We start from the raw sequence: 26433 nt of genomic DNA, 5'->3' as shown, positions 1-26433 counted from the left end.
GTTAAAAACTCCAGCCATCAATGTGCTCATAGCTACACTTCGGATGTTTATTAATGTTTTAGGTGCATCTCAGGAATTAAAGCAATATAGAATAATAAAAAAAATGAACATTTTACTTTTTCCCATATGTAGCCCCAAATTTTGCATTTTCACAAGTGTAAGAGGATAAAATGGATCATACAATTTGTTGGGCAATTTCTCCTCAATACGCTGATACCCCATATGTGGTGGAAAACTACTGTTTGGGCACACGGCAGGGCTCTGAAGGGAAGGAGCACCATTTGACTTTTGGAATATAAAATTGTCTGGAATAGATAGCAGATGCCATGTCACATTTGAACAGCCCCTGATATGCATGAACTGTAGAAACATTACTCAAGTCGCCCCATTTTGGAAACTAAACGCCTCAAGGAATTTATCTAGAGGTTTGTTGAGCACTTTGAACCCACAAGTGCTTCACAGACCTTCATAACGTTGAGCCATGGAAATAAAAAATCAAATTTTTACCAGAAAAATGCTTCCTTAGCTGCCCATTTTATTATTTTCACAAGGGTAACAGGAAAAAAATAAACCATACAATTTGTTGTGCAATTTCTCCTGAATAGGTTGATACCTCATATATGGTGGAATACTACTGTTTATATGCATGGCAGGACTCGAAAGGGAAGGAGCGCTATTTGACTTTTAGAATGCAAAATTTCCTGGAATTAATAGCAGATGCCATGTTGTGTTTGCAGAGCCACTGATGTGCCTAAACAGTGGAAACCCCCACAAGTGACCCCATTTTGAAAACTAGACCCCTCAAAGAATTTTTCTAGAAGTGCGGTGAGCACTTTGAACCCAGATGCCTCACAGAAATTTATAATGTTGAGCCAAAAATGAAGAAATACATTTCCCCCACAAAAATGTCCCAAATTTTGAATTTTCACAAGAGTAACAGGAAAAAATTGTCCACATAATTTTATGTGCAATTTCTTCTGATACAACCATATGTAATGGAAAACTACTGTTTGGATACAGCATGGCAGGACTTAGAAGGGAAAGAACACTATTTGACTTTTGAAGCGTAAGCTTGGTTAGAATAGATAGCGGAAGCTATTTTGCTTTTACAGAGCCCCTGATGTGCCTAAAGAGTGGAAACCCCCTACAATTGACAATATTTTAGAAACTACACCACTCAAGGAATTTAAGCAGGGGTATGGTGAGCTTCTTGAACCCATTGGTGCTTCGCATAATATTATAATATTGGGCTGTTAAAATGAAATATTAAGGGGTTTTTTTCAACAAAAATGATGCTGAAAGCCCAAAGTTTTAATTTTTATCAAGTGTAATAGGAAAAGTGGATGACAAAAGTTGTTACGCAATTTCTTCTGAGTATAGAAATACTCCATATGTGTTCGGAAACTACTTTTCAGGCACAGAGTAAAAAGCAGCAATTCAGAAATAGTTTTTTGGAGGAGATATTTACACCAATCACCATGTGGTAAAAGCGTTGGGACTTACAAGACACCATACCTGACACACAAGGAGGTCATTATTTGACTTCTGGGTGCCACGAAAGCTATTGGCTACTCATGATATCGTTGCAAGGTGCCGATGGGGCTGAGAGAGGGAGCCTCTTCCCTGCCACAACCTTCTAAATGCCCTGATATCTCTCTCTCTGTATATATATGTACATATATATATATATATATATATATATACTGCATATATATATATACTGTGTATATATATATATATATATATATATATATATATATAGTGTGTATATATATATATATATATATATATATAAAAATATATATCATGGCATCTGGAGGGTCAATAAGTCAGTGATGGTGTGTACTCCCACCCTGGCTGTTACTGCAGGAGCTGGGCTGTCAGCTAAAGCTCCCCCAGTTATTATGCGGGAGGTGCAGATATTTCAGCACCTCCCACTGATCACATGCTGTGACCAATCACAGCGATCAGTGAGTGGGGACCATTGTAATTGGTCCCAACATCTCTTCCTGTGCCTGTCAGCTGTGCGGAGCTGTCATTGTGTGTTTTCACTCAGTGACAGTTTAAATCCATGACCTTCATGATGTGGGAATTGACATCTGCCCATGATTGCTGTGCCCATCATCCAATGTTAAGGGTTAAAACAAGTACTCTGTGGAATAAATAAAGACTTTCTTAATCATAGAAGCTACATAAACTGATTCTTAAATGGAATCTGTTAGCAGGTTTTTGCTATGTAATCTGACAGAAGCATGATATAGGGACAGATACCGTGATTCTAGTGATGTGTCACTTAGTTTACTGGGTGCAGCAGTTGTGATAGAATCACAGTTTTCTCTCTTGCAGATCCAGCAGTGCTCAGAATATTGATCCTGGTATAACCCCGCCCACACCACTGATTGACAGAAAGGTGCTTATCAGTGGTATGGGTGTGGTTGGACTAGGAGGCACAAGGGAGCTTGTCCTGAAGTGATAATCTGCTGATAAAACACTGATTTTATGGAAACAGTAAAACATCACTTGAATCAGGATCTCTGTCTCTACATTCTGCTGTTCTCAGATTACACAGAAAAACCTGGTTACAAATTACTCTTAAAATTGAGTAGGTTGTAAGTCACTTAATAATATTGACTTTGGAGAATGACTGTTTCCATGTCCATTGCAGGGAATGACAGATTTGCAGATAGTTGGCGGAGAACAGCGATACTCAGCTTTGGCAGAACTGAAGTTGAGCAAGTATGGCAGCCCCATCATAGTCACAGGAAATATTACTAAACAACTAGGGAAGAAGATGGTGTTTTCTGCTTCACTGAATAACTTACTGAAGGATACAGCCTTTATTACAGGTTAGTAACAGATTTTATTATGGTATATTTAAATGCAGTGATAAAATATGTGATTAAAGGCCACTTTACATGCAACGGCAATGCTAACGAGATGTCGTTGGGGTCACGGAATTCGTGACGCACATCTGGCCTCGTTAGCGACGTTGTTGCGTGTGAAACGTACGAGCAACCGTGAACGATCAAAAATACTCACCACATCGTTGATCGTTGACACGTGAGATCTAATCTCAAATATCGTTGCTGTTGCAGGACGCAGGTTGTTCGTCGTTACTGCGGCAGCACACATCGCTACGTGTGACACCCCAGGAACGAGGAACAACATCGTACCTGCGGCCGCCGCCAATGAGGAAGGAAAAAGGTGGGCGGGATATTACGGCCGCTCATCTCCGCCCCTCCGCTTCTATTGGGCGGCCGCTTAGTGACGCTGCTGTGACGCCGCACGAACCGACCCCTTAGAAAGGAGGCCACAGCGACGTCGCTAGGCAGGTAAGTATGTGTGACGGGTGTTAGCGATGTTGTGCGCCACGGGCAGCGATTTGCCCGTGACCCATAACCGATGGGGGCGGGTGCTTTCACCAGCGACATCACTAGCGATGTCGCTGTGTGTAAAGTGGCCTTAACTCAGTGATATCTGCTAAAAATATTCAAGTCTTTTGGGATCCCACCATCTCAATTGTATCATGGTGGAATCCCACCATGTCATTTTTTAATACAACTGCCTGCAAAAAAATATACCGCAGAATCAGGGGTATGTATAGAAATCATGGGGCCCCATAGCGGAAGTTTTATTTGAGCCCCACCTTCCCTTCACCACAAACAAAATAAAAATTGAAAAAAATATTTAATATTTGGCTGGGTCACATAAGAACATATCTGACAACATTACAAAGTGATTTACGTCCTATTGAAGCCAGTAGATTCCCCTTTCATTGCACCCATAAAGTATGATGCCAACAAACGTTCCCCACAAACACTGTATGATACCCTACAATGAATTCCTTCACAGTACCCTCCACACACAGAGTATGAGGACCCTACTGTAACCCCCCTCAACTACCCTAGCAATGTATGGTGATGACCCCAACATGATACGATCCACAACTGTAACTCCTACACAGCCGTCAATGCAGTATATTAGGCAACATAGAGTATTATTATTATTATTATTATTATTGTTTATTTATAGAGCACCATTGATTCCATGGTGCTGTACATGAGGGGGTTACATACAGAATACATGTACACGTTACAATAGACAGACTAGCACAGGGGGAAGAGGGCCCTGCCCTTGCGGGCTTACATCCTAAAGGATTTTGGGGAGGAGACAGTAGGTGGGGTGTAGGTGGGGCGGCAGCTCCGCACGGTGGTGGGGCGGCAGCTCCGCACGGTGGTGGGGCGGCAGCTCCGCACGGTGGTGGGGCGGCAGCTCCGCACGGTGGTGGGGCGGCAGCTCCGCATGGTGGTGGGGCGGCAGCTCCGCACGGTGGTGGGGCGGCAGCTCCGCACGGTGGTGGGGCGGCAGCTCCGCACGGTGGTGGGGCGGCAGTTCCGCACGGTGGTGGGGCGGCAGCTCCGCACGGTGGTGGGGCGGCAGCTCCGCACGGTGGTGGGGCGGCAGCTCCGCACGGGGGTGGGGCGGCAGCTCCGCACGGTGGTGGGGCGGCAGCTCCGCACGGGGGTGAAGCAGTGAGGTCATTGAAGGTTATAGGCATTTCTGAACAGATGAGTCTTTAGGTTCCGTTTGAAGCTTGCGAGTGTAGTAGATAGTCTGACGTGTTGAGGCAGTGAGTTCCAGGAGACTGGGGATGCTCGGGAGAAGTCTTGGAGTCGGTTGCATGAGGAGCGAATGAGAGAGGAGGATAGAAGGAGATCTTGGGAGGACCGGAGGTTACGTTTTGGAGTGTAGCGAGAGATTAGTTCAGAGATATATGGAGGAGACAGATTATGGATAGCTTTGTAGGTCAGTGTTAGTAATTTGAATTGGATACGGTGGAAGATTGGGAGCCAGTGGAGGGACTTGCAGAGAGGAGAAGCGGGGTGGTATTGAGGAGAGAGGTGGATCAGTCGGGCAGCAGAGTTAAGGATGGACTGGAGAGGGGCGAGTGTGTTAGCAGGGAGACCACAGAGGAGGATGTTGCAGTAGTCGATGCGGGAGATTATGAGGGCGTGCACTAGAATTTTTGTAGATTGGGGATTGAGAAAAGGGCGGATTCTGGAGATATTTTTGAGTTGAAAACGGCAGGAGGTGGTGAGGGATTGGATGTGCGGTATGAAGGACAGGGCAGAGTCAAAGGTCACTCCGAGGCACCGAACTTTGGGTGCTGGGGAGAGCGTGATGTTATTAATTGTAATGGATAGATCAGGTGGAGAGTGCAGGGGAGATGGAGGAAAGATGATCAGTTCAGTTTTGGCCATATTGAGCTTTAGGAAGCGAGAGGAAAAGAAGGAAGATATAGCAGATAGGCACTCTGGGATTCTGGACAGCAGAGATGTGACATCTGGACCAGAGAGGTAGATCTGAGTGTCATCAGCATATAGGTGGTACTGGAAGCCATGGGACTTTATGAGTTGTCCCAGGCCAAATGTATAGATAGAAAAAAGTAAGGGTCCCAGGACAGAGCCTTGAGGGACACCAACAGAGAGAGAACGGGATGAAGAGGTTGTGTGGGAATGGGAGACACTAAAAGTGCGGTTGGAGAGGTATGAAGAGATCCAAGAGAGAGCGAGGTCTCTGACACCAAGGGAAGAGAGGATCTGTAGTAGCAGGGAGTGGTCAACAGTGTCAAAGGCTGAGGATAGGTCTAGAAGTAGGAGTACAGAGAAGTGGTTGTTAGCTTTGGCGGTAAGTAAGTCATTTGTGATTTTAGTCAGGGCAGTTTCAGTGGAATGATGTGGACGGAAGCCGGACTGTAGGTTGTCAAAGAGAGAGTTAGAAGAGAGGTGGGAGGAAAGTTCAGCATGGACATGCTGTTCCAGGAGTTTTGAGGCAAGTGGGAGTAGCGATATGGGTCGATAGCTGGTAGTAGAGGTTGGGTCGAGGGAAGGTTTCTTTAGGATAGGTGTGACTGTTGCATGCTTAAAGGCAGAAGGGAAGGTACCAGTTGTTAGAGATAGGTTGAAGAGATGGGATAAGGCGGGAATAAGGATAGTGGTGAGGTTGGGGAGGAGGTGGGATGGGATGGGGTCAAGTGCGCATGTAGTGAGGTGCGCTTTTGAGAGAAGATGTGCAAGCTCTCCTTCGGTGATAGTGGGGAGGAAGTTTATGGGGGAGGGGCAGTGGTCTGTTATATAAAGGGGTTGTGGTGGTTCAGCAGAAAAGACTTGTCTGGTTTGGTCGATCTTTTCTTTGAAATATGTGGCAAATTCTTCTGCGGAGATGAGGGAGGTTGGAGGGGGCAGCGGTGGGCGAAGGAGGGAGGTAAAAGTGTTAAATAGCTGTTTGGGGTTGTGTGTTAAAGAGGATATGAGGTTTTTGAAGTAATTCTGTTTAGCCGAGGTAAGGGCCAAGCGAAATGTGTGAATTGCATTAATTGTCCTCACACCTCTTTCCACTGTTTAATGGCCTCCGCACAGTATGATGGACCCCACATAAACCTTCAGACTGTATAATTGCTTGCATACTGTATAATGGCCCTCAAATAGACCTCCATAAGGTATTTAGTGGCCACTGCACAACCCTTCAAATAGTATAATCACCCCATCATAGTCCTCCATATAGTACCATGCACCCCATAGTGCTCCATATAATATAATTGGCACCACATTGCAACTTCAGGAGTCCGCTCCCCGGCTTGTGGTTGCCTGAGGAACCCTTTGCCCGCAGACGCTGGCCCGTGGGATCTCTCTGCAGTGGTGGTGGCTTTCTATCCCCCTCGTTGGGCTGTTGCCTTCAGTCGGGACTTTGGGTGGGACAGGACCTATAGTCCTGGCCACAATCAGTTAATTAGCTAGCCCCCAGTCGCTTCTGGACCTTGCTTCAGGGTCTGAGTACCCCCCTTTGTGCTCCGGTTTCCGAGTCGGTTCCCCGGGTCGGTACTGGCAGGCCACTACCCTGTCCCAGTCCACCTCGGTTCTACCGAGCCGTCTTCCCGGCTCCTGCAGATAGAGGCCTCCGTCTGCCTCCTAGCCAAAGGTACCCGGGCTCCTACCCTGGCATCTGTCAGTCTGCTACAGGCCTGTCACACAGGCCTGACCTCCTCCACTCAACTCTCAAACTGAACTGCCATCTTTTCCCGCCTTAGGCCATCCGAACTCCTCGGTGGGCGTGTCCAACCGTCTAGCTCTGCCCCCTGGTGTGTCCATCAAGCATTGAGGGGGGGTGACTAGGGTTTAAATGTTTGGCTGCTGTCACCTTGTTAGGGGACTGGTGTAACGCAGGGCCGTATCTGTGACTACCTGGCCCGGCCAGTATAATACATATTGTGTAATAGACAAATATGCAAACATAGTGCACTCCCCAAAGTCCTCCATATATTATAATGCATCCCACATAGTCCTCCATATATTATAATGAACCCCAATAGTCCTTCATATATTATAATGCACCCAATAGTCATCCATATGGCATTATGGCCATTGGCCACCAGTGTATTCATCAATTTAAAAAAACAAACAAACAACGAAATAAATATATATATATATATATATATATATATATATATATATATACAGTGTATATATATATACACAAGTAGTATTCAACCCCCTGCAGATTTAGCAGATTTGGTAAGATGCAAATAAGCTAGAGCCTGCAAACCTCAAACAAGAGCAGGATTTATTAACAGATGCATAAATCTTACAAACCAACAAGTTATGTTGCTCAGTTAAATTTTAATAAATTTTCAACATAAAAGTGTGGGTCAATTATTATTCAACCCCTAGGTTTAATATTTTGTGGAATAACCCTTGTTTGCAATTACAGCTAATAATCGTCTTTTAGAAGACCTGATCAGGCCGGCACAGATCTCTGGAGTTATCTTGGCCCACTCCTCCATGCAGATCTTCTCCAAGTTATCTAGGTTCTTTGGGTGTCTCATGTGGACTTTAATCTTGAGCTCCTTCCACAAGTTTTCAATTGGGTTAAGGTCAGGAGACTTACTAGGCCACTGCAACACCTTGATTTTTTCCCTCTTGAACCAGGCCTTGGTTTTCTTGGCTGTGTGCTTTGGGTCGTTGTCTTGTTGGAAGATGAAATGACGACCCATCTTAAGATCCTTGATGGAGGAGCGGACGTTCTTGGCCAAAATCTACAGGTAGGCCGTGCTATCCATCTTTCCATGGATGCGGACCAGATGGCCAGGCCCCTTGGCTGAGAAACAGCCCCACAGCATGATGCTGCCACCACCATGCTTGACTGTAGGGATGGTATTCTTGGGGTCGTATGCAGTGCCATCCAGTCTCCAAACGTCACGTGTGTGGTTGGCACCAAAGATCTCGATCTTGGTATCATCAGACCAGAGAACCTTGAACCAGTCTGTCTCAGAGTCCTCCAAGTGATCATGAGCAAACTGTAGACGAGCCTTGACATGACACTTTGAAAGTAAAGGTACCTTACGGGCTCGTCTGGAATGGAGACCATTGCGGTGGAGTACGTTAATTATGGTATTGACTGAAACCAATGTCCCAACTGCCATGAGATCTTCCCGGAGCTCCTTCCTTGTTGTCCTTGGGTTAGCCTTGACTCTTCGGACAAGCCTGGCCTCGGCACGGGTGGAAACTTTCAAAGGCTGTCCAGGCCGTGGAAGGCTAACAGTAGTTCCATAAGCCTTCCACTTCTGGATGATGCTCCCAACAGTGGAGACAGGTAGGCCCAACTCCTTGGAAAGGGTTTTGTACCCCTTGCCAGCCTTGTGACCCTCCACGATCTTGTTTCTGATGGCCTTGGAATGTTCCTTTGTCTTTCCCATGTTGACCAAGTATGAGTGCTGTTCACAAGTTTGGGGAGGTTCATAATTAGTCAGAAAAGGCTGGAAAAAGAGATAATTAATCCAAACATGTGAAGCTCATTGTTCTTTGTGCCTGAAATACTTCTTAATACTTTAGGGGAACCAAACAGAATTCTTGTGGTTTGAGGGGTTGAATAATAAATGACCCTCTGAATAAACTTTTCACAATTTAAAAAAAAAATAAAAAAAGAAATAACATTCTTTTTTGCTGCAGTGCATTTCACACTTCCAGGCTGATCTACAGTCCAAATGTCACAATGCCAAGTTAATTCCGAATGTGTAAACCTGCTAAATCTGCAGGGGGTTGAATACTACTTGTAGGCACTGTATATAAATAAAAAAGCCCTAGATTAGTAATGGGAGACGTCTATGAGACCCCCCCATTTCTAATCTTATGTGAAAAGCAACCAATCCTATGTGAAAAGCAACCAACCAGAGATACCAGCAGTCAGACTGCACCAATCAAAGATGCTATCAAAGACAGTAGGCGGGGGAAGCAATGCATACGCATGAGGGATAATGAGCAGCCCCTGAAGTAGTGTTACAGCCGCGCAAAGACTAGTAAGTATGTCCTGCTTTAACTATTTTGCTTCCTTTTTAAACAGTGATTTTCTTAGCCAATCACAGCTATGTCAATACTTGACTTGGCTGTGATGGGGCCAGAAGTGTATGGTTTCTGCAGTAGTGTAACCGCGAACCATTACCGAACAAAACCGATCTTTACCGAGTTTTGAGAAAATTGCTCATGGATCCCATCGCAAGCTGAACAAGCCAAGGCTGATACCGAATTTGAAATTGGCGCATCTTTTTTTTAACAAGTTCCCTCATCTTTACTTACAAGTCCATGTTTAAAAACTAGTTCTGATTTTTTTTTTTCCATCTTGGTGCTTGATTTGAATATTGAGCACATTTGAATTGAATTTGCCTTGGTTATTTATTGGTAAAAAATTACTATATTTTGTCTGAATTTACTAAGTTGTTAGTTTGTATTGTATTTGTATGTCCATTATATCAATTATCATTTTTGTTTCTTTTTTTTTTATACAGTTATAATTGATAAAAAGTCTGATGATAAAATAAAGCAATATTCACTAGAGAGTGAAGCTTATGTTCCCGGTGTGTTTGGGTCATATGGTATCGGACTTCTGCAACAGCGAGGAAGTATATGGACAAATGCCATGAGAATCAAGTATGGCCTTTTGGGTAAGGTGTCTAAAGTCTACAATACACTCTAGATTGAAGCCGGGTTAGGGGCCAATTCTCACCGGTAATAGGAAGACCCTGATATGCAAACAGTCGATTGTGAGGTCTGACCCTACAACAGAGAAAATAAAAATGAATTTTTCAGCCATACTTTGTTTTGGGGGGTGCCAGTCTATAATGAATGATAAGTGACAGTCCATGCAATTACAGTTTCCGATGTGCAAAAAAAGTGAAGATTCCGAAGAGGACAAATTGCATACGTTTTACTGAAAGTTCAGATCCGGCAGTTTTTACTGGTGTAATGATATTACAGGATTTTTTTAGTCATTCATAGCAGATATTATATTACATATACCATGGGGTTAGGAGCATTTCCTAAATTGCTTTACTGGGATGAGCTTTTGGTGAGTTTTTGATGTTGCAGAATTTCTGCAGCATTTCTTCCCTTATTAGCTAAATTAAGTTACCATATATACTCAAGTATAAGCTGAGGCACCTAATTTTACCACAAAAAACTGGGAAGACTTATTGAATTGAGTATAAGCCTAGGGTGGGAAACACAGCAGCTACTGGTAGTAATGTGCCTATATTGTCCCCTGTGGTAATGTGCCCATATTGTCTCCTGTGGTAATGTGCCCATATTGTCTCCTGTGGTAATGTGCCCATATTGTCTTCTGTGGTAATGTGCCCATATTGTCTTCTGTAGTAATGTGCCCATATTGTCTTCTGTAGTAATGTGCCTATATTGTGTCCTGTATAGAGATGAGCGATGTTCGAAGTTCGCCAATTTCATGTTCGAGTGATTTTGGGGGGTGTTAGAGTCGTTTGACGAACTCGAATGATTTTCTAAAAGGTCGGCAGTTCGAGTTACGTTAGAGAATGGTTCGAGCACCAAAAGCGGGGTTTTTCACAGTAAGGCTATGTGCACATGTTGCTATCTGCATGCGTCCTGCGTCCCCAGCACAATCCCTCTCTCTTTCCTACTCACCGATCACGGGCGCCTCGCTGCACGGCTGTCACAAATTTCCAGTGGCATTTCCTCTTTTGAAAATGGCTTCCACTTCAATATTCAAATAGTTATTCCTTGCCTTTCCCGCCCACCGGCGCCCATGATTGTTTGCAGTCAGACACGCCCCCATGCTGAGTGATAGCTGTCTCACTGCAATCAATCACAGCCGCTAGCGGGCGGCTCTATATCATGCAGTAAAATAAATAAATAAATAATAAAAAAAAAATGCGGTTCCCCCCATATTTGATACCAGCCAGGATAAAGCCACACTGCTGGAGGCTGGTATTGTCAGGATGGAGAGCACCACATTATGGGGAGCCCACCACCAATATCACCCAGCAGCCGCCCGGATTTGCCGCATCCATTAGATGCAGCAGTCCCGGGACTCTACCCAGCTCATCCCGAATTGCCCTGGTGCGGTGGCAATCCGGGTAATAATGAGTTAATCATGGCCGGCGTCTCCCCGAGATACCTTCCATGAATAAGCTGTAGGTGAAAGTAAAGAAACACACACAGCGAAAACTCCTTTATTTGGAATAAAAGACAAAAAAACACCCTCTTTCACCATTTTATTAAAATCCCCAAATATCCCTCCACGTCTGACGTAAGCCACACGACACTGTCAGCTCTGCTACATGAAGATGCAGGAGCACCTTAGAACATGATCGCTCTGTATCCTCTCCATGCAGCACCTGAAGTGAATCGCACTGTCAGCAGAGACTTCAGTCTGCAATGCAGATGTCAAGATTACCAAGTCTGCCTATGTTTATCATTAGAGTCAGTGGCTGAATGGTTAGAGCACTAGCCTAAGAAGCATTAGTTCATGAGTTCTAGTCCCTGCTGCCCTGGGAAAGAGTTTCATTTTAAATTATAACTATTATTATTTATTTATAATTATAATTTAATTTAATTATGCACTGAGGGGAGGATGATGGGGGTTGTAGTGCCTGCGTGTGTGCGGTGATGAGTGCGGTACTGCCGGTGTTTGCCCGCCCATCCATCCATCCTTGCAGCTGAACAATCTGCTTCTAGATTATCTCCTGCAGTATAGAGCTAAAGATTAACAAATCTGCCTATGCTTCTCATTAGAGGCAGTGGCTCAATGGATAGAGCTACCGCCTAAGAAGCATTAGTTTACGAGTTTAAGTCCCGGCCGTCCCAGTAAAGAATTTAATTTATTTTTAAATTATAATTATTATTATTTATTTATAATTATAATTTAATTTAATTATGCACTGAGGGGAGGAGCCGGACATCAGCTGTGAGCCGCGGGACACACCTCTAAAATCGGAGCTGTTCACGGAATGAGGCTGCATTGCCCTCTCCTCTCTCTCTCTTCTCTCTCTCTCTCTCTCCCCCTCTCCCCTCTCTCTCTCTTTTTATCTCTTTCTCTCTTTTTCTCTCTCTCTTTTTCTCTCTCTCTTTTTCTCAGTCTCTCTTTTTCTCTTTTTCCCTCTCTCTTCTCTCTCTCTCTCTCTCTCTCTCCCTCTCTCTTTTTCTCTCTTTCTCTCTCTCTTTCTTTCTTTTTCTCAGACTCTCTTTTTCTCTTTTTCCCTCTCTCTCTCCCTCTCTCTCTCTCTTTTTCTCTCTTTCTCTCTCTCTTTTTCTCTTTCCCTCTCTCTTTTTCTCTCTTTTTCTCAGTCTCTCTTTTTCTTTTTCCCTCTCTCTTTCTCTCTCTATCTCTCTCCTCTCTCTCCTCTCTTCTCTCTCTCCTCTCTCTTCATCCTCATCCCTCTCTTCTCTATCTTCTCTCTCTCTCCCTTTTTCTCTCTTTCTCTCTCTTTTTCTCTCTCTCTCTTTTTCTCTCTCTTATCTCTCTCTCCCTCTTCTCTCTATTCTCTATTTCTCCCTCTCTCTCTTCTCTATCTCTTTTCTCTATCTTCTCTCTCTCTTCTTTCTCTCTCTCTCGCAGACCTGGCGATGATCAGTGATGCGGTCACCTGACGGAATCAGCTGACACTATAAGTCGAGCGGTGAGGCCGGCTTTTTACCGCCCGGCCAGCTAAACTATCAGCTGATGCTGTCGGACAGGAGTCTGCACTGAAGTGTGTAATTTGTTTTGGGTTTTTTTGCACTGATGCATCAGCTGATTGTATAAAAGCCATTTATACAATCAGCTGCTGTGTCATGTGATTCAGGCCCTTGAACCTGACACATCATCTGATCGCTTTGCCTTCCAGAAAACCGATCAGATGATATTGGATCCGGATTGGACGGCGCAGGACCCTTGACCCAGGAATACTGTGGAGGGGGGTTCTTTATTTCAATAAAGATGGAGTCACTAATTGTGTTGTGTTTTATTTCTAATAAAAATATTTTTCTGTGTGTTGTGTTTTTTTTTATCTGTACTAGAAATTCATGGTGGCCATGTCTAATATTGGCGTGACACCATGAATTTCGGGCTTAGGGCCAGTTGATAATATACAGCTAGCCCTAACCTCATTATTACCCAGCGAGCCACCCGTCACCAGGGCAGCTGGAAGAGTTGGATACAACGCCAGAGGGTGGCACTTCTATGAAAGCGCCATTTTCTGAGGCGGCTGCGGACTGCAATTCGCAGCAGGGGTGGCCAGAAAGCTTGGGCACCCTGATCTGCGGATTCCAATCCCCAGCTGCCTAGTTGTACCTGGCTGGACACACAAATTGGGCGAAGCCAACGTCATTTTTTGAAATTCATGAAATAATTAGAAAAAAAAGGGCTTCCCTATATTTTTGGTTCCCAGCCGGGTACAAATAGGCAGCTGGTGGTTGGGGGCAGCCCATAGCTGCCTGCTGTACCTGGCTAGCATACAAAAACATGGCGAAGCTCACGTAATTTTTTGGGGGGCAAAAAACTCCTGCATACAGTCCTGGATGGAGTATGCTGAGCCTTGTAGTTCTGCAGCTTCTGTCTGTCTGTATGGAGGAGAGCAGACAGCAGCTGCAGAACTAAAAGGCTCAGCATGCTCCATTCACTAGTGTATGCAGGAGAGCAGACAGCAGCTGCAGAACTACAAGGCTCAGCATACTCCATCCAGGACTGTATGCAGGAGTTTTTTGCCCACCAAAACAATGACGTGGGCTTCGCCATATTTTTGTATGCTAGCCAGGTACAGCAGGCAGGTACGGGCTGCCCCCAACCCCCAGCTGCCTATTTGAACCCGGCTGGGTACTAAAAAAGTAGGGAAGCCCTTTTTTTAATCATTTCATGAATTTTATGAAATAATTAAAAAAAAAATCGACTTGCGCTTCGCCCTATTTTTGTGTCCAGCCAGGTACAGCTAGGCAGCTGGGGATTGGAATCCGCAGCACAGGTTAGTCCGAGCTTTCTGGGCCCCTCAGCTGCGAATTGCAGTCCACAGCCACCCCAGAAAATGGCGCTTTCATAGAAGCGCCATCATCTGGTGCTATATCCAACTCTTCCAGCAGCCCTGAAGCCAGGTGGCTTTCTGGGTAATAATGAGTTAATACTAGCTTTGTTTTACTAGCTAGTATTAAGCCAGAGATTCTTAATGTCAGGAAAGTTTGACCCGGCCATTAAGAATCTCCAATAAAGGGTTAAAAAAAAGACACCACAAACTGAAAAAATACTTTAATTGAAATAAATACACAGACACATTAGAGACTCCATGTTTATTACTCCCTGTCAGCCCTCCACGATCCATGGTCTTTTGTCTTCTTTCTCCTTCAACCCATGCAGCTCTACTACATCAGACAGCACTGCTTTGGAGGAAGACGCTGCTGCTTCCCGTGCAGTCTAATCACTCAGTGAGTGAGCAGAAGTTGCGTGCTGTAAGCAGTGACGTCACTGCTGACAGGCGGGTTGCTATAGCAATGGTGATCTCCGTTATTCACCGGCTGTGGCATCCAGTCCTTGCATGTGGCTGACTCTGTAAAGAGCGCCCACAAGCATGAATGGGGAGTCGACCATGTGCCAGAGCATTTCGCCGGTACACGGAGATGCTGGAATGATCACCGCGTACTGGAGAGATGCACTGACAGGACCTAGCATGACGTCTAGCCATGTGACCAGTCTGTAGCCAATGAGATAATAGACACGTGACTGGTCACATGCTATTTTGATGTCACGATAGGTCCTATCATCAGTGCTGGTTACCGGGAGGACGCAGCGATTATCGGAAGGAAAAGCAGCGGGAGACAGAGTGCAGGACGCGTCGCGGGGACCTGTAAGTGTTATGGCAGTGTTTATTAACTGTATGTGTACATGTATAATGTGTTTTTATGTGTTTGCCTCCCATTGTTTTCAATGGGGTTCGAGTGGTTCATCGAAAAGTTCATCAAACGTTCGTCGAACGGAGCGTCCATTCGGTGAACCAAACCGAACTCGAACGCTAGTGGGGTGGCTCATCTCTAGTCCTGTAGTAATGTGCCCATATTGTCCCCTGTAGTTATGTGCCCATATTTTCCCCTGTAGTAATGTGTCCATATTGTCTCCTGTAGTAATGTGCCCATATTGTCTTCTGTAGTAATGTGCCCATATTGTCTTTTGTAGTAATGTGCCCATATTGCCCTCTGTAGTAATGTGCCTATAATGTGTCCTGTAGTAATGTTCCCATATTTTCCCCTGTGGTAATGTGCCCATATTGTTCAATGTAGTAATGTGCCCATATTGTGCCCTGTAGTAATGTGCCCATATTGTCCCCTATAGTAGTGTATCCATATTGTCTCCTGTAGTATTGAGCCCTCTAGTAATGTGCCCCACCTTTAGTAATGTCCTCATTACGGTCCCCTTCTTGTCCTCTATTATGCTGTTGTTCACATACACACCCAAAAAAAAAAAAATTCTCATCTGTCCTCCATTCCCACAGTGTCCTTTTACCTGCTTCTTGTGGACTACAGGCACATAGACCCCCTCGGTGAGCTCAGCCGATACACGGGCTGCCGCGGTTGTCGTCTGTGCTTTACTTCACTTTAATGCTTTATGGCGCCACAAATCATTCAAGTAAAGTAAAGAGCTGACAACAACAGCAGCTGCCCATGTACCAGCTGAGATCACTGAGGGTTCTATGTGCCTGTGGTCCACAAGAAGTAGGGAACGGAGGACAGGTGAGCATAATTTTTTATAGGACCCTCACTCAAGAATAAGCCAAGGGGTGCATTTTCAGCATAAAAAAATGGGCTGAAAAACTCAGCTTATACAAGAGAATCTATGGTTCTTGCTTTTTTTATTACATTTTTAGTGCATTTTTTACGTATTTTTATCGCATTTTTTACTACATTTTTACTATATTTTGATATGTCATATTTGAAATAAAGCTGATTTTTTTTATACTTCCTGGTATTTAGCTTGAATAAACTTGATTGACACAGTCATTTGTGGATTACATATGGTTTTAGTGCGTTTCCACAGAGGAAGCAGATTAAAATGCATATGTGATTTTTACCTATGGATTTTCTTCATCTAATGCAATTCGATGGGGAAAATCTAGTCTAATATATAAAGCTCAGTGTATGTATGTGTGTGTGTGTGTGTGTGTATGTGTGTGTGTGTGTGTGTGTGTGTGTATGTATGTATGTCCACTAAAGGAATCCGCACCGTCGCATTTCCAATCACGAAATATTGCACAGACGCCTCATGTGACCCAGGGAGCGCTGTAGACTATGTTTTGACAGAAAAATGTAACCCTGTGCTTTACAGTTAGTCTCTATACATACATACATACACACATACATACATACACTGAGATTTATATATTAGATATATATACTTCACAATTGAAATTGCAACGCGAAGAGAGAAAAGTCATGGAATTATGGATGTACAGACACAATGTAGAAATTATGAAGAAATAGAAAGGATACTTGCAAAACATCTAAATTTATTCATTATCGAGTATGACAGCCACAGAAATACAGTTACACACCTTAGCTGATATCAATGAGGTTATTAATGGTTGTCTGAGGACTAGTTTGCCACACTGAATGCACTCAGGCAAATCATCAAGATCTGCTGCTGACAGCTCCCTTTACAATTGCTAATCAATGATGTCTCAGATGTGTTTGATGTGGAGACGATTCTGGAGAGGCTGTAGGCTATGGGACCACACTTAAGCCATGCAGATTGCATACAGTAACATCAGCAACATGTTCAAAAACAACTCGACAAGTGCTGACACTTTCACTGCCATCAGTTGTACTCCAATTGAGTATTTTCTGATATTAATTCAGCTGAAGGCAGGAAATTAGATTGAAAGCCACTTACATCCAGTCTATATACAGGAATGAATACAAGTTCTCTAATAAAAGTGATTTGCAAAGTTACTTAAATTTCCATGCTGGACAAAGATATTAAAATAAATTAAAGTTAGTTACTTTCTAAATTTAAAACCAGAATTTAATGTAAATTAACTATCTATATACTTGCAGGGCAGTAGGAGAGTCATATATGAATGAACTTGAGCATGTGCTAAAACTGTAGCAGCACTCAGTTAAAGGGGACCTTTTACCAAATTTGGCTACAGAGAGAAATAAAACAATTTTTGTTTTGGCATCTAATAAGTTAACTTTTCCTTAGTCCAAGTGAGTGTCAGAAAGTCTCATGTGCCTCCTGTTTTATGCTTCCCCAGGCTGCCTGAAGATGAGTCATACAAGTGTTTTGTTCTCAAAGCAGATTTTGAGCACAACAAACATAAGTGATAAGATTAAGATAAGTGATAAGGTTCCCCAATAATCTCAGGCAGAGCGGGTGAGGGGCAGTGAGGTACAGCAAAGATGACAGTGCTATAAGGGCAGGAGAGCTGATAGAAGGGTTTGTAATATGACACAGCTAAATTCAGCTGCACTGCTCCTCCCCCACACTGACTCGTGCAGGAGGTTAGACCAGGAGATCAGAGCAGTATCTTTACAAATCACCCACTGAGTAACTTTGCTGAAGACTATGGGATAGCAGGGAACCAGGGCTCCCAAGCTAACCCTCAAGCTAGGAGGCCCTATGCTATCCCTAAACTCAGGGATACTACTGATAGTGGAGAGGCTTGAGTATTCCTTCCTGACCCTGCTCCTGACCAGTCTTGATCTGATTACCCATCCCCCTGGCATGGGACAAGAGTGTGTTGCAAACCACAGATAAAAAGACAGGGGAAAACCAAAACTCTGTCAGACAGCACACACACAAAGGTAAAAACAATAAAAGATTCAAAAGGAAAACAAGAGCAGGAAGGAAGCTACAAAACAACAAGGGTAAAGGCTACAACTGCTCCAAACAAATAAGCACAACTTAAGCACAACTTTCACCAGAGAGTCTGGGACACCACACCCCACAGACCAACATAGAATAAACTATAGCTGGCATTGGTAAAAGTATTCAACCAGCATAAATAGGAGGGGACCAGATGTGATAGGTCTCTCCACAACATGTGATTGAAGGAGCAAGCAGACTACCAGAGATTAACTCTTGCTAGCCTGCCTATGCATCAGCACACAGCAGGTCGATGCCCGAGTCTGCCTGTGTGGAACCCAGACACCAGATAAACCATTGGGGAGAGTGACAAAATCTGCAATCTGAACAGAGCCCAATGCCTCCAGGACAGTCAGTGAAGTTTTTGCAAAACTTTGTGTGACAGTAACCTAAGCTATTGTGGGGGGGTGTTCTTTTTTTGCTGAGTTGCTGTTTGCTTATGATACGGCAGCTCATGCAGGGAGAAGTACACACCCCCAGTGAAAACTGTCTGATAACACCCACTTAGGGGTACTTCTCACATAACGAGATCGCTGCTGAGTGATAAGTTTTGTGACGTACCAGTGACCTCATCAGTGATCTCGCTGTGTGGGACACTAAGCAGCGACCTGGCTCCTGCTGTGAAATCGTTGATCGTTACACACTGTTCTGGTTCATTTTTTGCTCGTTGGTCTCCCGCTGTGCAACACACATTGGCGTGTTTGACTGCGGGAGACCAACGAGCACCGACTCTGTGTAAGCAGCATACGCTGGTAACCAGGATAAATATCAAGCGGTTACCCAATATTTACCCTGTTTATCAGCGTACACCGCTTACAGGCTGCCAGTGCTGGCTCCCTGCACACGTAGCCAGGGTAAATATTGGGTAACTAAGCAAAGCGCTTTGCTTAGTAACCCGATGTGTACCCTAGCTACGTATACAGGGAGCCAGCGATGGCAGCCTGTAAGCGGTGGACGCTGGTAACCAGGGTAAATATCGGGTAACCAAGCAAAGCTCTTTGCTTAGTTACGTGATATTTACCCTGGTTACCAAGCGCAGTATCGTTACACTAGTCGCTGGTGGCTGGTCGCTGGTGAGATCTGCCTGATTGACAGCTCACCAGCGACCATGTAGCGATGCACCAACGATCCCTGCCAGGTCGGATCGCTGCTGGGATCATTGGTGCGTCGCTACGTGTGATGGGACCCTTAGACTTAACAATAGTTAACTCATTAGGTGCCAAATACTTTGATTGCTAGTGCTGGTGATATCACGCCTGTAGATACCTGTATGCGTGCACCAACAGAACCATTCACCTCCCAAGGTGGAAGTGAGAACCCCCAGGAAAACCTCTACCGTAGGAAAATCAGATATTTTTTTAGAAGCTTAATATTATCGATCCCTTTTATTCTTCAAGAATAAGCATACCTCCAAATGAAGCCAATGAATAGGGCATATACAGTAGACTGGGGGTATTTTGAGGGGGTCAACCCTTTTTAAGAGTTTTTTAAGAAATTGGTAATATTACGTGGAAGCTAACTTAGCTTGAAGCTAATTTTATTATTTCATAAATGGCTGCTTTAAATTGTATTTTTCATAGATTACATTACTTCAGGCTCATATATTCACCGCACAGTTCGTGGTCCTTGGCACACGCGCTGCTTTATAACGTTCATTTATCGTTTATCTTGTGCTTGGCTTGTTAGAAGGAATCATTAGCTGTATTTTATAACCTCAGTCTCTAGCCAGATTCCGCCGTGGTTCAGTGGGATCAACGCTGTCAAATCAGCTCTTGTAACACAATTTTGATTAATTTTTGCTTCTAGTTCATAACCCTGGACGACGTTCCAGAGGGCACTTTCCTCAGAATTAAGATACAATTGAATGCAGATCTCATTCATTTACATTTGCCTAAGAGTTTGCTAAAACTACGTGACTGTTGTGCAATCGAGCTGCTAAGGTGACCTCCCCTCGTCTCCAGATTTCCATTTTATGTACATAAGTGGTGAATCACTCTAAATTCCAGTTTTACTATTTTACTATAGATTTTTAGGACACTTTTTTCTTTTTTGTAGTGCACTTTTTTTCTAAAACCAGAGTTTTTCATGGGACATATTCATTAGTCCATTAGGCCTTTTTATAAAAAAAAAATATCTTGATATCCTCGAAGTTGCTATCTAAAAATGTTCATAGCATCGGAGGTTTTACAATAGTAAGTGGATGACATAATAAACTGCAGACACAGGGTAGAGATTTGAGATTAGCATTTACCGTATTTTTAAGATTATAAAACACAGTTTTCCTCCCAAAACTTTGGGAGGAAAGTGAGGGGTGCATCTTATAATCTGAATGTAGCTTACCGCGGTGTTGGAGGTGGGTCGCAAGGAGCCGGGCGAATGCTGCGGCGGCTATGCAGGGGCTGCAGTGCCTGGTGCTGGGGCGGCTGTGCAGTGTCTGCAGCCACTGTGCGGGGTCTCTGGCGGCTGCATCTGGGGCTGCGGTACGGTGTCTGCAGCAGCTGTGAGGGGTCTCCGGCGGCTGTGCGGGGTCTGTGCAGGGTCTCCGGCTGCTGGACTGGCTCTGCAGGTCGGGCGGTGAGGACTTCAAATAATTCCGCCTGGAGTCGGCACATGTGCAGATGACGCTCATGGCTCAAGCTCTCGTCTGCACAGGCACTGCCTCAGGCCCATTGATCTCCCTCCAACAGACTTTAGGAAAATGGCACCTTGCGCCGATGAGAACTCAGCTTACCATTGAGCATTGAGCCTAGAGCTCAATCTGCGCTGACTCTGTGCGTCATTTCTTTGAAGCCCTCACTTTGCGCAGCCCCACAGTAGCTGCCCCAGCACGGCAGCCCCAGTCTCCGCCGCAGCCCCAGCCTCTGCTGCAGTCCCAGCCTCCGCCGCTGCATCAACACAGCCTACAGTTTCTAAGACACCCACCGCCTCTTCCTCCTGTGACTCCTCCACCACTGCTACTGCCCCCTCCGGTAAGACACCACCGGATTATAAGACGGACCCCATTTTTTTCACCTTTTTTTGCTCTGAATTTGGGGTGCGTCTTATAATCCGGTGCGTCTTATAAAAATACGGTATGTTTATGATAGAGGTGTAAGGCTGTGTGCACACATTGCATTTTATATGGCTTTTTTTATTAGTTTTTTCAGAGCAGTTTTGTCACAAAACCTGAAGGAAAATCTGATGTCAGCAAAGTGAGTTTTTCAATTTTCACTTTGCAAATTTTTGAACTTAAAACATATATTTTTATTTCCACCAATTCTTTTTTTTTTTTTTTTTTTTAAATATGACTAAAGTATTTATTATTTGTTACAGGTGATGCGAAATTTCTCCGCCATGAATGTGATACAGGCCAAAAAATAAAAATCGACACAGATTCCGAAGAACAGTACAGAGTTGACTTTGAGCATGAATTTCATTGTACACAAATTCAATCTTTTAATCACAAGGTAGCGAACTGGTTGTATAATGTTAAGTCTTTTATACCATATGTTGGGCATAGAGAATATCACAAAAGTGAGTACACCCCTCACATTTTTGAAAATATTTTATTACATCTTTCCATGGGATAGCACTGAAGATCTGACCCTTTGATACAATGTACAGTAGTCAGTGTACAGCTTGAATAACAGTGTAAATTTGGTGCCCCCTAAATATCTCAACAACTAGCCAATAAGATATAAATTACTGCCAAAAGTGAGTACACCTCTAAGTGAAAATTATGCCCAAAGTATAAATATTTTGTGTGGCCACCATTATTTTCAAGCATTGCCTTAATTCTCTTGGGCATGGAGGTCACTAGAGCTTCAAAGGAGCCACTGGATCTTCTTCAGTTTCTTTAGTAAGGCAGTGGCAATCTTGGAGCTGTGTTTGTGTTCGTTATCATGTTGGAATACTGCCCAGTTTCCAAAGGGAGAGGATCATGCTCTGCTTCAGCTTGTCTTAATATATGTTGGTATTCATGGTTCCCTCAATGAACTGTACCTACCCACAGCCAGCAGCACTCATACAGCCCCAAACCATGACACTCCCTTCACCATGCTTGACTGTAGACAAGATATACTTTTCTTTGTACTTTTTATCTGGTTGCCACCATACATGCTTGACACCATCTGAACCAAATAAGCTTTATCTTGGTCTCATCAGACCACAGGACATGGTTCAAGTAATCCATGTCCTTAGTTTGCTTGTCTTTAGAAAACTGTTTGCTGGCTTTCTTGTGTATCTTCTTTAAAAGAGACTTCCTTCTGGGACTAAACCCATGCAGACCAGTTTAATGCAGTGTGCAGCATGTGGCCTGAGTACTGACAGGCAGACCCTCCACCCCTTTAAAATCTGCAGCACTCATACGTCTATTTCGAAAAGACAGTCTCTGGCACTGATACCTGTTCTGAGTGAACCTGTCTTGTTAATCTGCTGTATGGTCTTGGCCACCGTGCTGCAGCTCAGATCCATGGTGTTGACAATCTTCTTATAGTCTAGGTCATCTTTATGCAGAGCAACAATTTCTTTCAGATCCTCAGAAAATTATTTGCCATTACGAGCCATGTTGAATTTCCAGTGACCAGTATGAGAGAGTGTGTGAGGGATAACACCAAATATAACACACCTGCTCCTCATTCACACCTGCAACATTGTATCACTAATGAGTCAGATGACACTGGGGAAAAAAATGGCCAATTGGGCACAATTTGGCCATTTTCATTTAGGGCTGTACTCAATTTTGTTGGCATTGGTTTTAACATTAATGTCTGTGTTGGATTAAAGGTCACACCATATTTACACTGTTATACAAGCTGCACACTGACTACTGTACTGTACATTGTATCAAAGTGTCTTATCCTCAGTGAAACCATGTCCTGTGGTCTGATGAGACCAAGATAAAGCTCATTTGCTAATCAAATTAAAGTGGGAGGAAGTGCGGTTCCCAGCCATGGCCACTATTCTGTTGGCGGAGCTGTGCTGTGCATCTCTGTAACTCAGTGTAACCGGCTGGCACTAGGAATAGCTGATCAGCATGGTAGCTGGCATTTGCACCCCCCCTATCAGACATTGATGACCTATACTGAGGATATGCCTGCAATATAAAAGTCCCAAACAACCCCTTTAACACTAGAAGTCCCAGAAATTTCGAGCTTCCCCCTGAAGTCCCGAAAGAGGGTCAAATGACCCTTAGGCAGGCTTTACTCTTTGCGACATCGCTACCGATATATCGTCGGGGTCACGTCGTTAGTGACGCACATCCGGCGCCGGTAGCGACATTGCAACGTGTAAATCCTAGGTGCGACGATGAACGAGCACAGGAGCGTACAATATCACTGATCTGCGTAACATCGTTCATTTCCATAATCTTGGTTCGGCCGCAGGTACGATTTGTTTGTCGTTCCTGCAGCACCACATATCGCTGTGTGTAAACCCGCAGGAACAACAAACATCTCCTTACCTGCGTCCACCGGCAATGCAGAAGGAAGAAGGTGGGCGGGACGTTGTGTCCCGCTCATCTCCGCCCCTCCGCTTCTATTGGCCGGCCGCTTAGTGACGTTGCGGTGACGCCGAACGCACCTTCCCCTTGAAGGAGGGATTGTTCGGCGGTCACCACGACGTCGCTGACAAGGTATGTGCGTGTGAAGATGACAAGGTATGTGCGTGTGAAGCTGCCGTAGCGATAATGTTCGCTACGGCAGCGATCACCAGATATCGCATGTACGACGGGGGCGGTTACTATCGCGCTTGACATTGCTAGCCGATGCTAGCGATGTCGCAACATGTAAAGTACCCCTTAGTCCAAACTGACAACTGACAACTCTGATGGCTCCAATTAGCATCCTTTCATTTGTAAATGTTGCCTGAGGAATCTGCAGGGGGCAATTGTGTTGATCCACCTCAACAAAGGATGTTAGCTAAAATCCTTCAGGTCATTCGAGCTGTCTCTGGATTCCAAAGGTAGAAATGTTAAATGACCCCTCTCTGGGACTTCTAGTGTTAATGTAAGTCAGCAGGCGGGGACAAGGAGAGACCGGCAGGAGAGCTTTAAGTTCATGGCCTGCCCACTGCACTTACAGCTCATTACATACAAGTTCAACTATGGATTTCATTAAAACAGCAAACTGGATTTCTACAAGAAAGGTAAGGATTTACTCTCAATTACATCTCCTGTATATACATGCCATTAACTTGGGCTATAAAATCCAGATAACGGGTTCTCTTTACGTATTGCTGTACTTTTTTCTAGAAACAAACTGATCTGTTACATGTGTTCCAGGTACACTTACATCATGAAGAATACGCTCCTCACATACATTCATACCTAGAGGTGAGCTATGGGAAACACTGGGACGAAATGAACAACAAAAAGAAACTATTCATCAGTCAGACGTTCAAGAATAACTCAAATCCTTCTGCATCCAGCTACTTCATGGAGGTAATGAAATGTCCATAATGACTGGGTGAAAAAAAAGCTTCTTTGTATGTATATATATATATATATATATATATCATCACACAAAGATGCAATAGAAACCAGCTCTAGCATTTGAGCCGCCTGGGTCTCAGCTCACCCGATAACTATAGTCCTGCACGGACGCGGATAGGAGTATATCCAATAATAGCAGAAATAGTGGAGGACATCCAGCAATGACTTTGGTAGACACAGGTACTGTAGTAAAATTTCCTTCTTTATTGGTAAAAATACAACAACCCACAAGGCTCAGGAACAGAAACGTTAGTCAGTAGAGAAACCGCAGATAGGACTTCGCGTTTCGGCGGCCTTGTCCGCCTTCTAACCATAGGACTGTGAGGAAGGCGGACAAGGCCACCGAAATGCGTAGTCACATCTGCGGTTTCTCTGCTGACTAATGTTTCTGTTCCTGAGCCTTGTGGGTTGTTGTATTTTTAAGGAATTGCCAATAAAGAAGGAAATTTTACTATATATATATATAAAGTACAGACCAAACGTTTGGCCACACCTTATCATTCAAACAGTTTTCTTTATTTTCATGACTCTGAAAATTGTAGATTAACACATGTGGAATGAAATACTTAACAAAAAAGTGTGAAAAAACTGAAAATATGTCTTATATTCTAGGTTTTTCAAAGTAGCCACCTTTTGCTTTGATTACTGCTTTGCACACTCTTGGCATTCTCTTGATGAGCTTCAAGAGGTAGACACCGAAAATGATTTTCACTTCACAGGTGTGCCCTGCCAGGTTTAATAAATGGGATTTCTTGCCTTATAAATGGGGTTGGGACCATAGGTTGTGTGGTGTAGAAGTCTGGTGGATACACAGCTGATAGTCTTACTGAATAGACTGTTAGAATTTGTATTATGGCAAGAAAAAGCAGCTAAGTAAAGAAAAACGAGTGGCTAGCATTACTTTAAGAAATGAAGGTCATTCAGTCCGAAAAATTGGGAACACTTTGAAAGTGTCCCCAAGTGCAGTAGCAAAAACCAACAAATGCTACAAAGAAACTGGCTCACATGAGGACCACCCCAAGAAAGGAAGACCAAGAGTCACCTCTGCTGCGGAGGATAAGTTTATCCGAGTCACCAGCCTCAGAAATCGCAGGTTAACAGCATCTCAGATTAGAGACCAGGTCAATGCCACAGAGTTCTAGCAGCAGACACATCTCTAGAACACCTGTTAAGAGGAGACTGTGTGCAGCAGGCCTTCATGGTAAAGTAGCTGCTAGGAAACCACTGATAAGGACAGGCAACAAACAGAAGAGACTTGTTTGGGCTAAAGAACACAAGGAATGGACATTAGACCAGTGGAAATCTGTGCTTTGGTCTGATGAGTCTAAATTTGAGATCTTTGGATCCAACCACCGTGTCTTTGTCCGACGCAGAAAAGGTGAACGGATGGACTCTACATGCCTGGTTCCCACCGTGAAGCATGGAGGAGGAGGTGTGATGGTGTGGGGGTGCTTTGCTGGTGACACTGTTGGGGATTTATTCAAAATTTTAGGCATACTGAACCAGCATGGCTACCACAGCATCTTGCAGCGGCATGCTATTCCACCCGGTTTGCGTTTAGTTGGACCATCATTTATTTTTTAACAGGACAATGACCCCAAACACACCTCCAGGCTGTGTAAGTGCTATTTGACTAAGAAGGAGAGTGATGGGGTGCTACACCAGATGACCTGGCCTCCACAATCACCAGACCTGAACTCAATCGAGATGGTTTGGGGTGAGCTGGACCGCAGAGTGAAGGCAAAGGGCCAACAAGTGCTAAGCATCTCTGGGAACTCCTTCAA

At 44.2% G+C, this 26433-nt stretch overlaps 1 protein-coding gene across 1 annotated transcript in view; it reads left to right on the top strand.

The window, feature by feature from the left end:
• The window catches only part of LOC142245308 (uncharacterized), a 452975-nt gene that overhangs the window by 203720 nt on the left and 222822 nt on the right, over positions 1 to 26433 (top strand). Inside the window, exons 24-27 of the mRNA XM_075317926.1 lie at positions 2666 to 2846; positions 9839 to 9994; positions 21493 to 21626; positions 24440 to 24598. Of these exons, the coding sequence (XP_075174041.1) occupies positions 2666 to 2846; positions 9839 to 9994; positions 21493 to 21626; positions 24440 to 24598 (630 nt within the window). The remainder of the gene's footprint in view (positions 1 to 2665; positions 2847 to 9838; positions 9995 to 21492; positions 21627 to 24439; positions 24599 to 26433) is intronic.

Source organism: Anomaloglossus baeobatrachus, chromosome 7, assembly GCF_048569485.1.
Source record: "Anomaloglossus baeobatrachus isolate aAnoBae1 chromosome 7, aAnoBae1.hap1, whole genome shotgun sequence".
NCBI classification, from domain to species: Eukaryota; Metazoa; Chordata; class Amphibia; order Anura; family Aromobatidae; genus Anomaloglossus; species Anomaloglossus baeobatrachus.
Note: the sequence above shows the minus strand (reverse complement) of the source record. Positions and strands in the feature narration are given on the sequence as shown.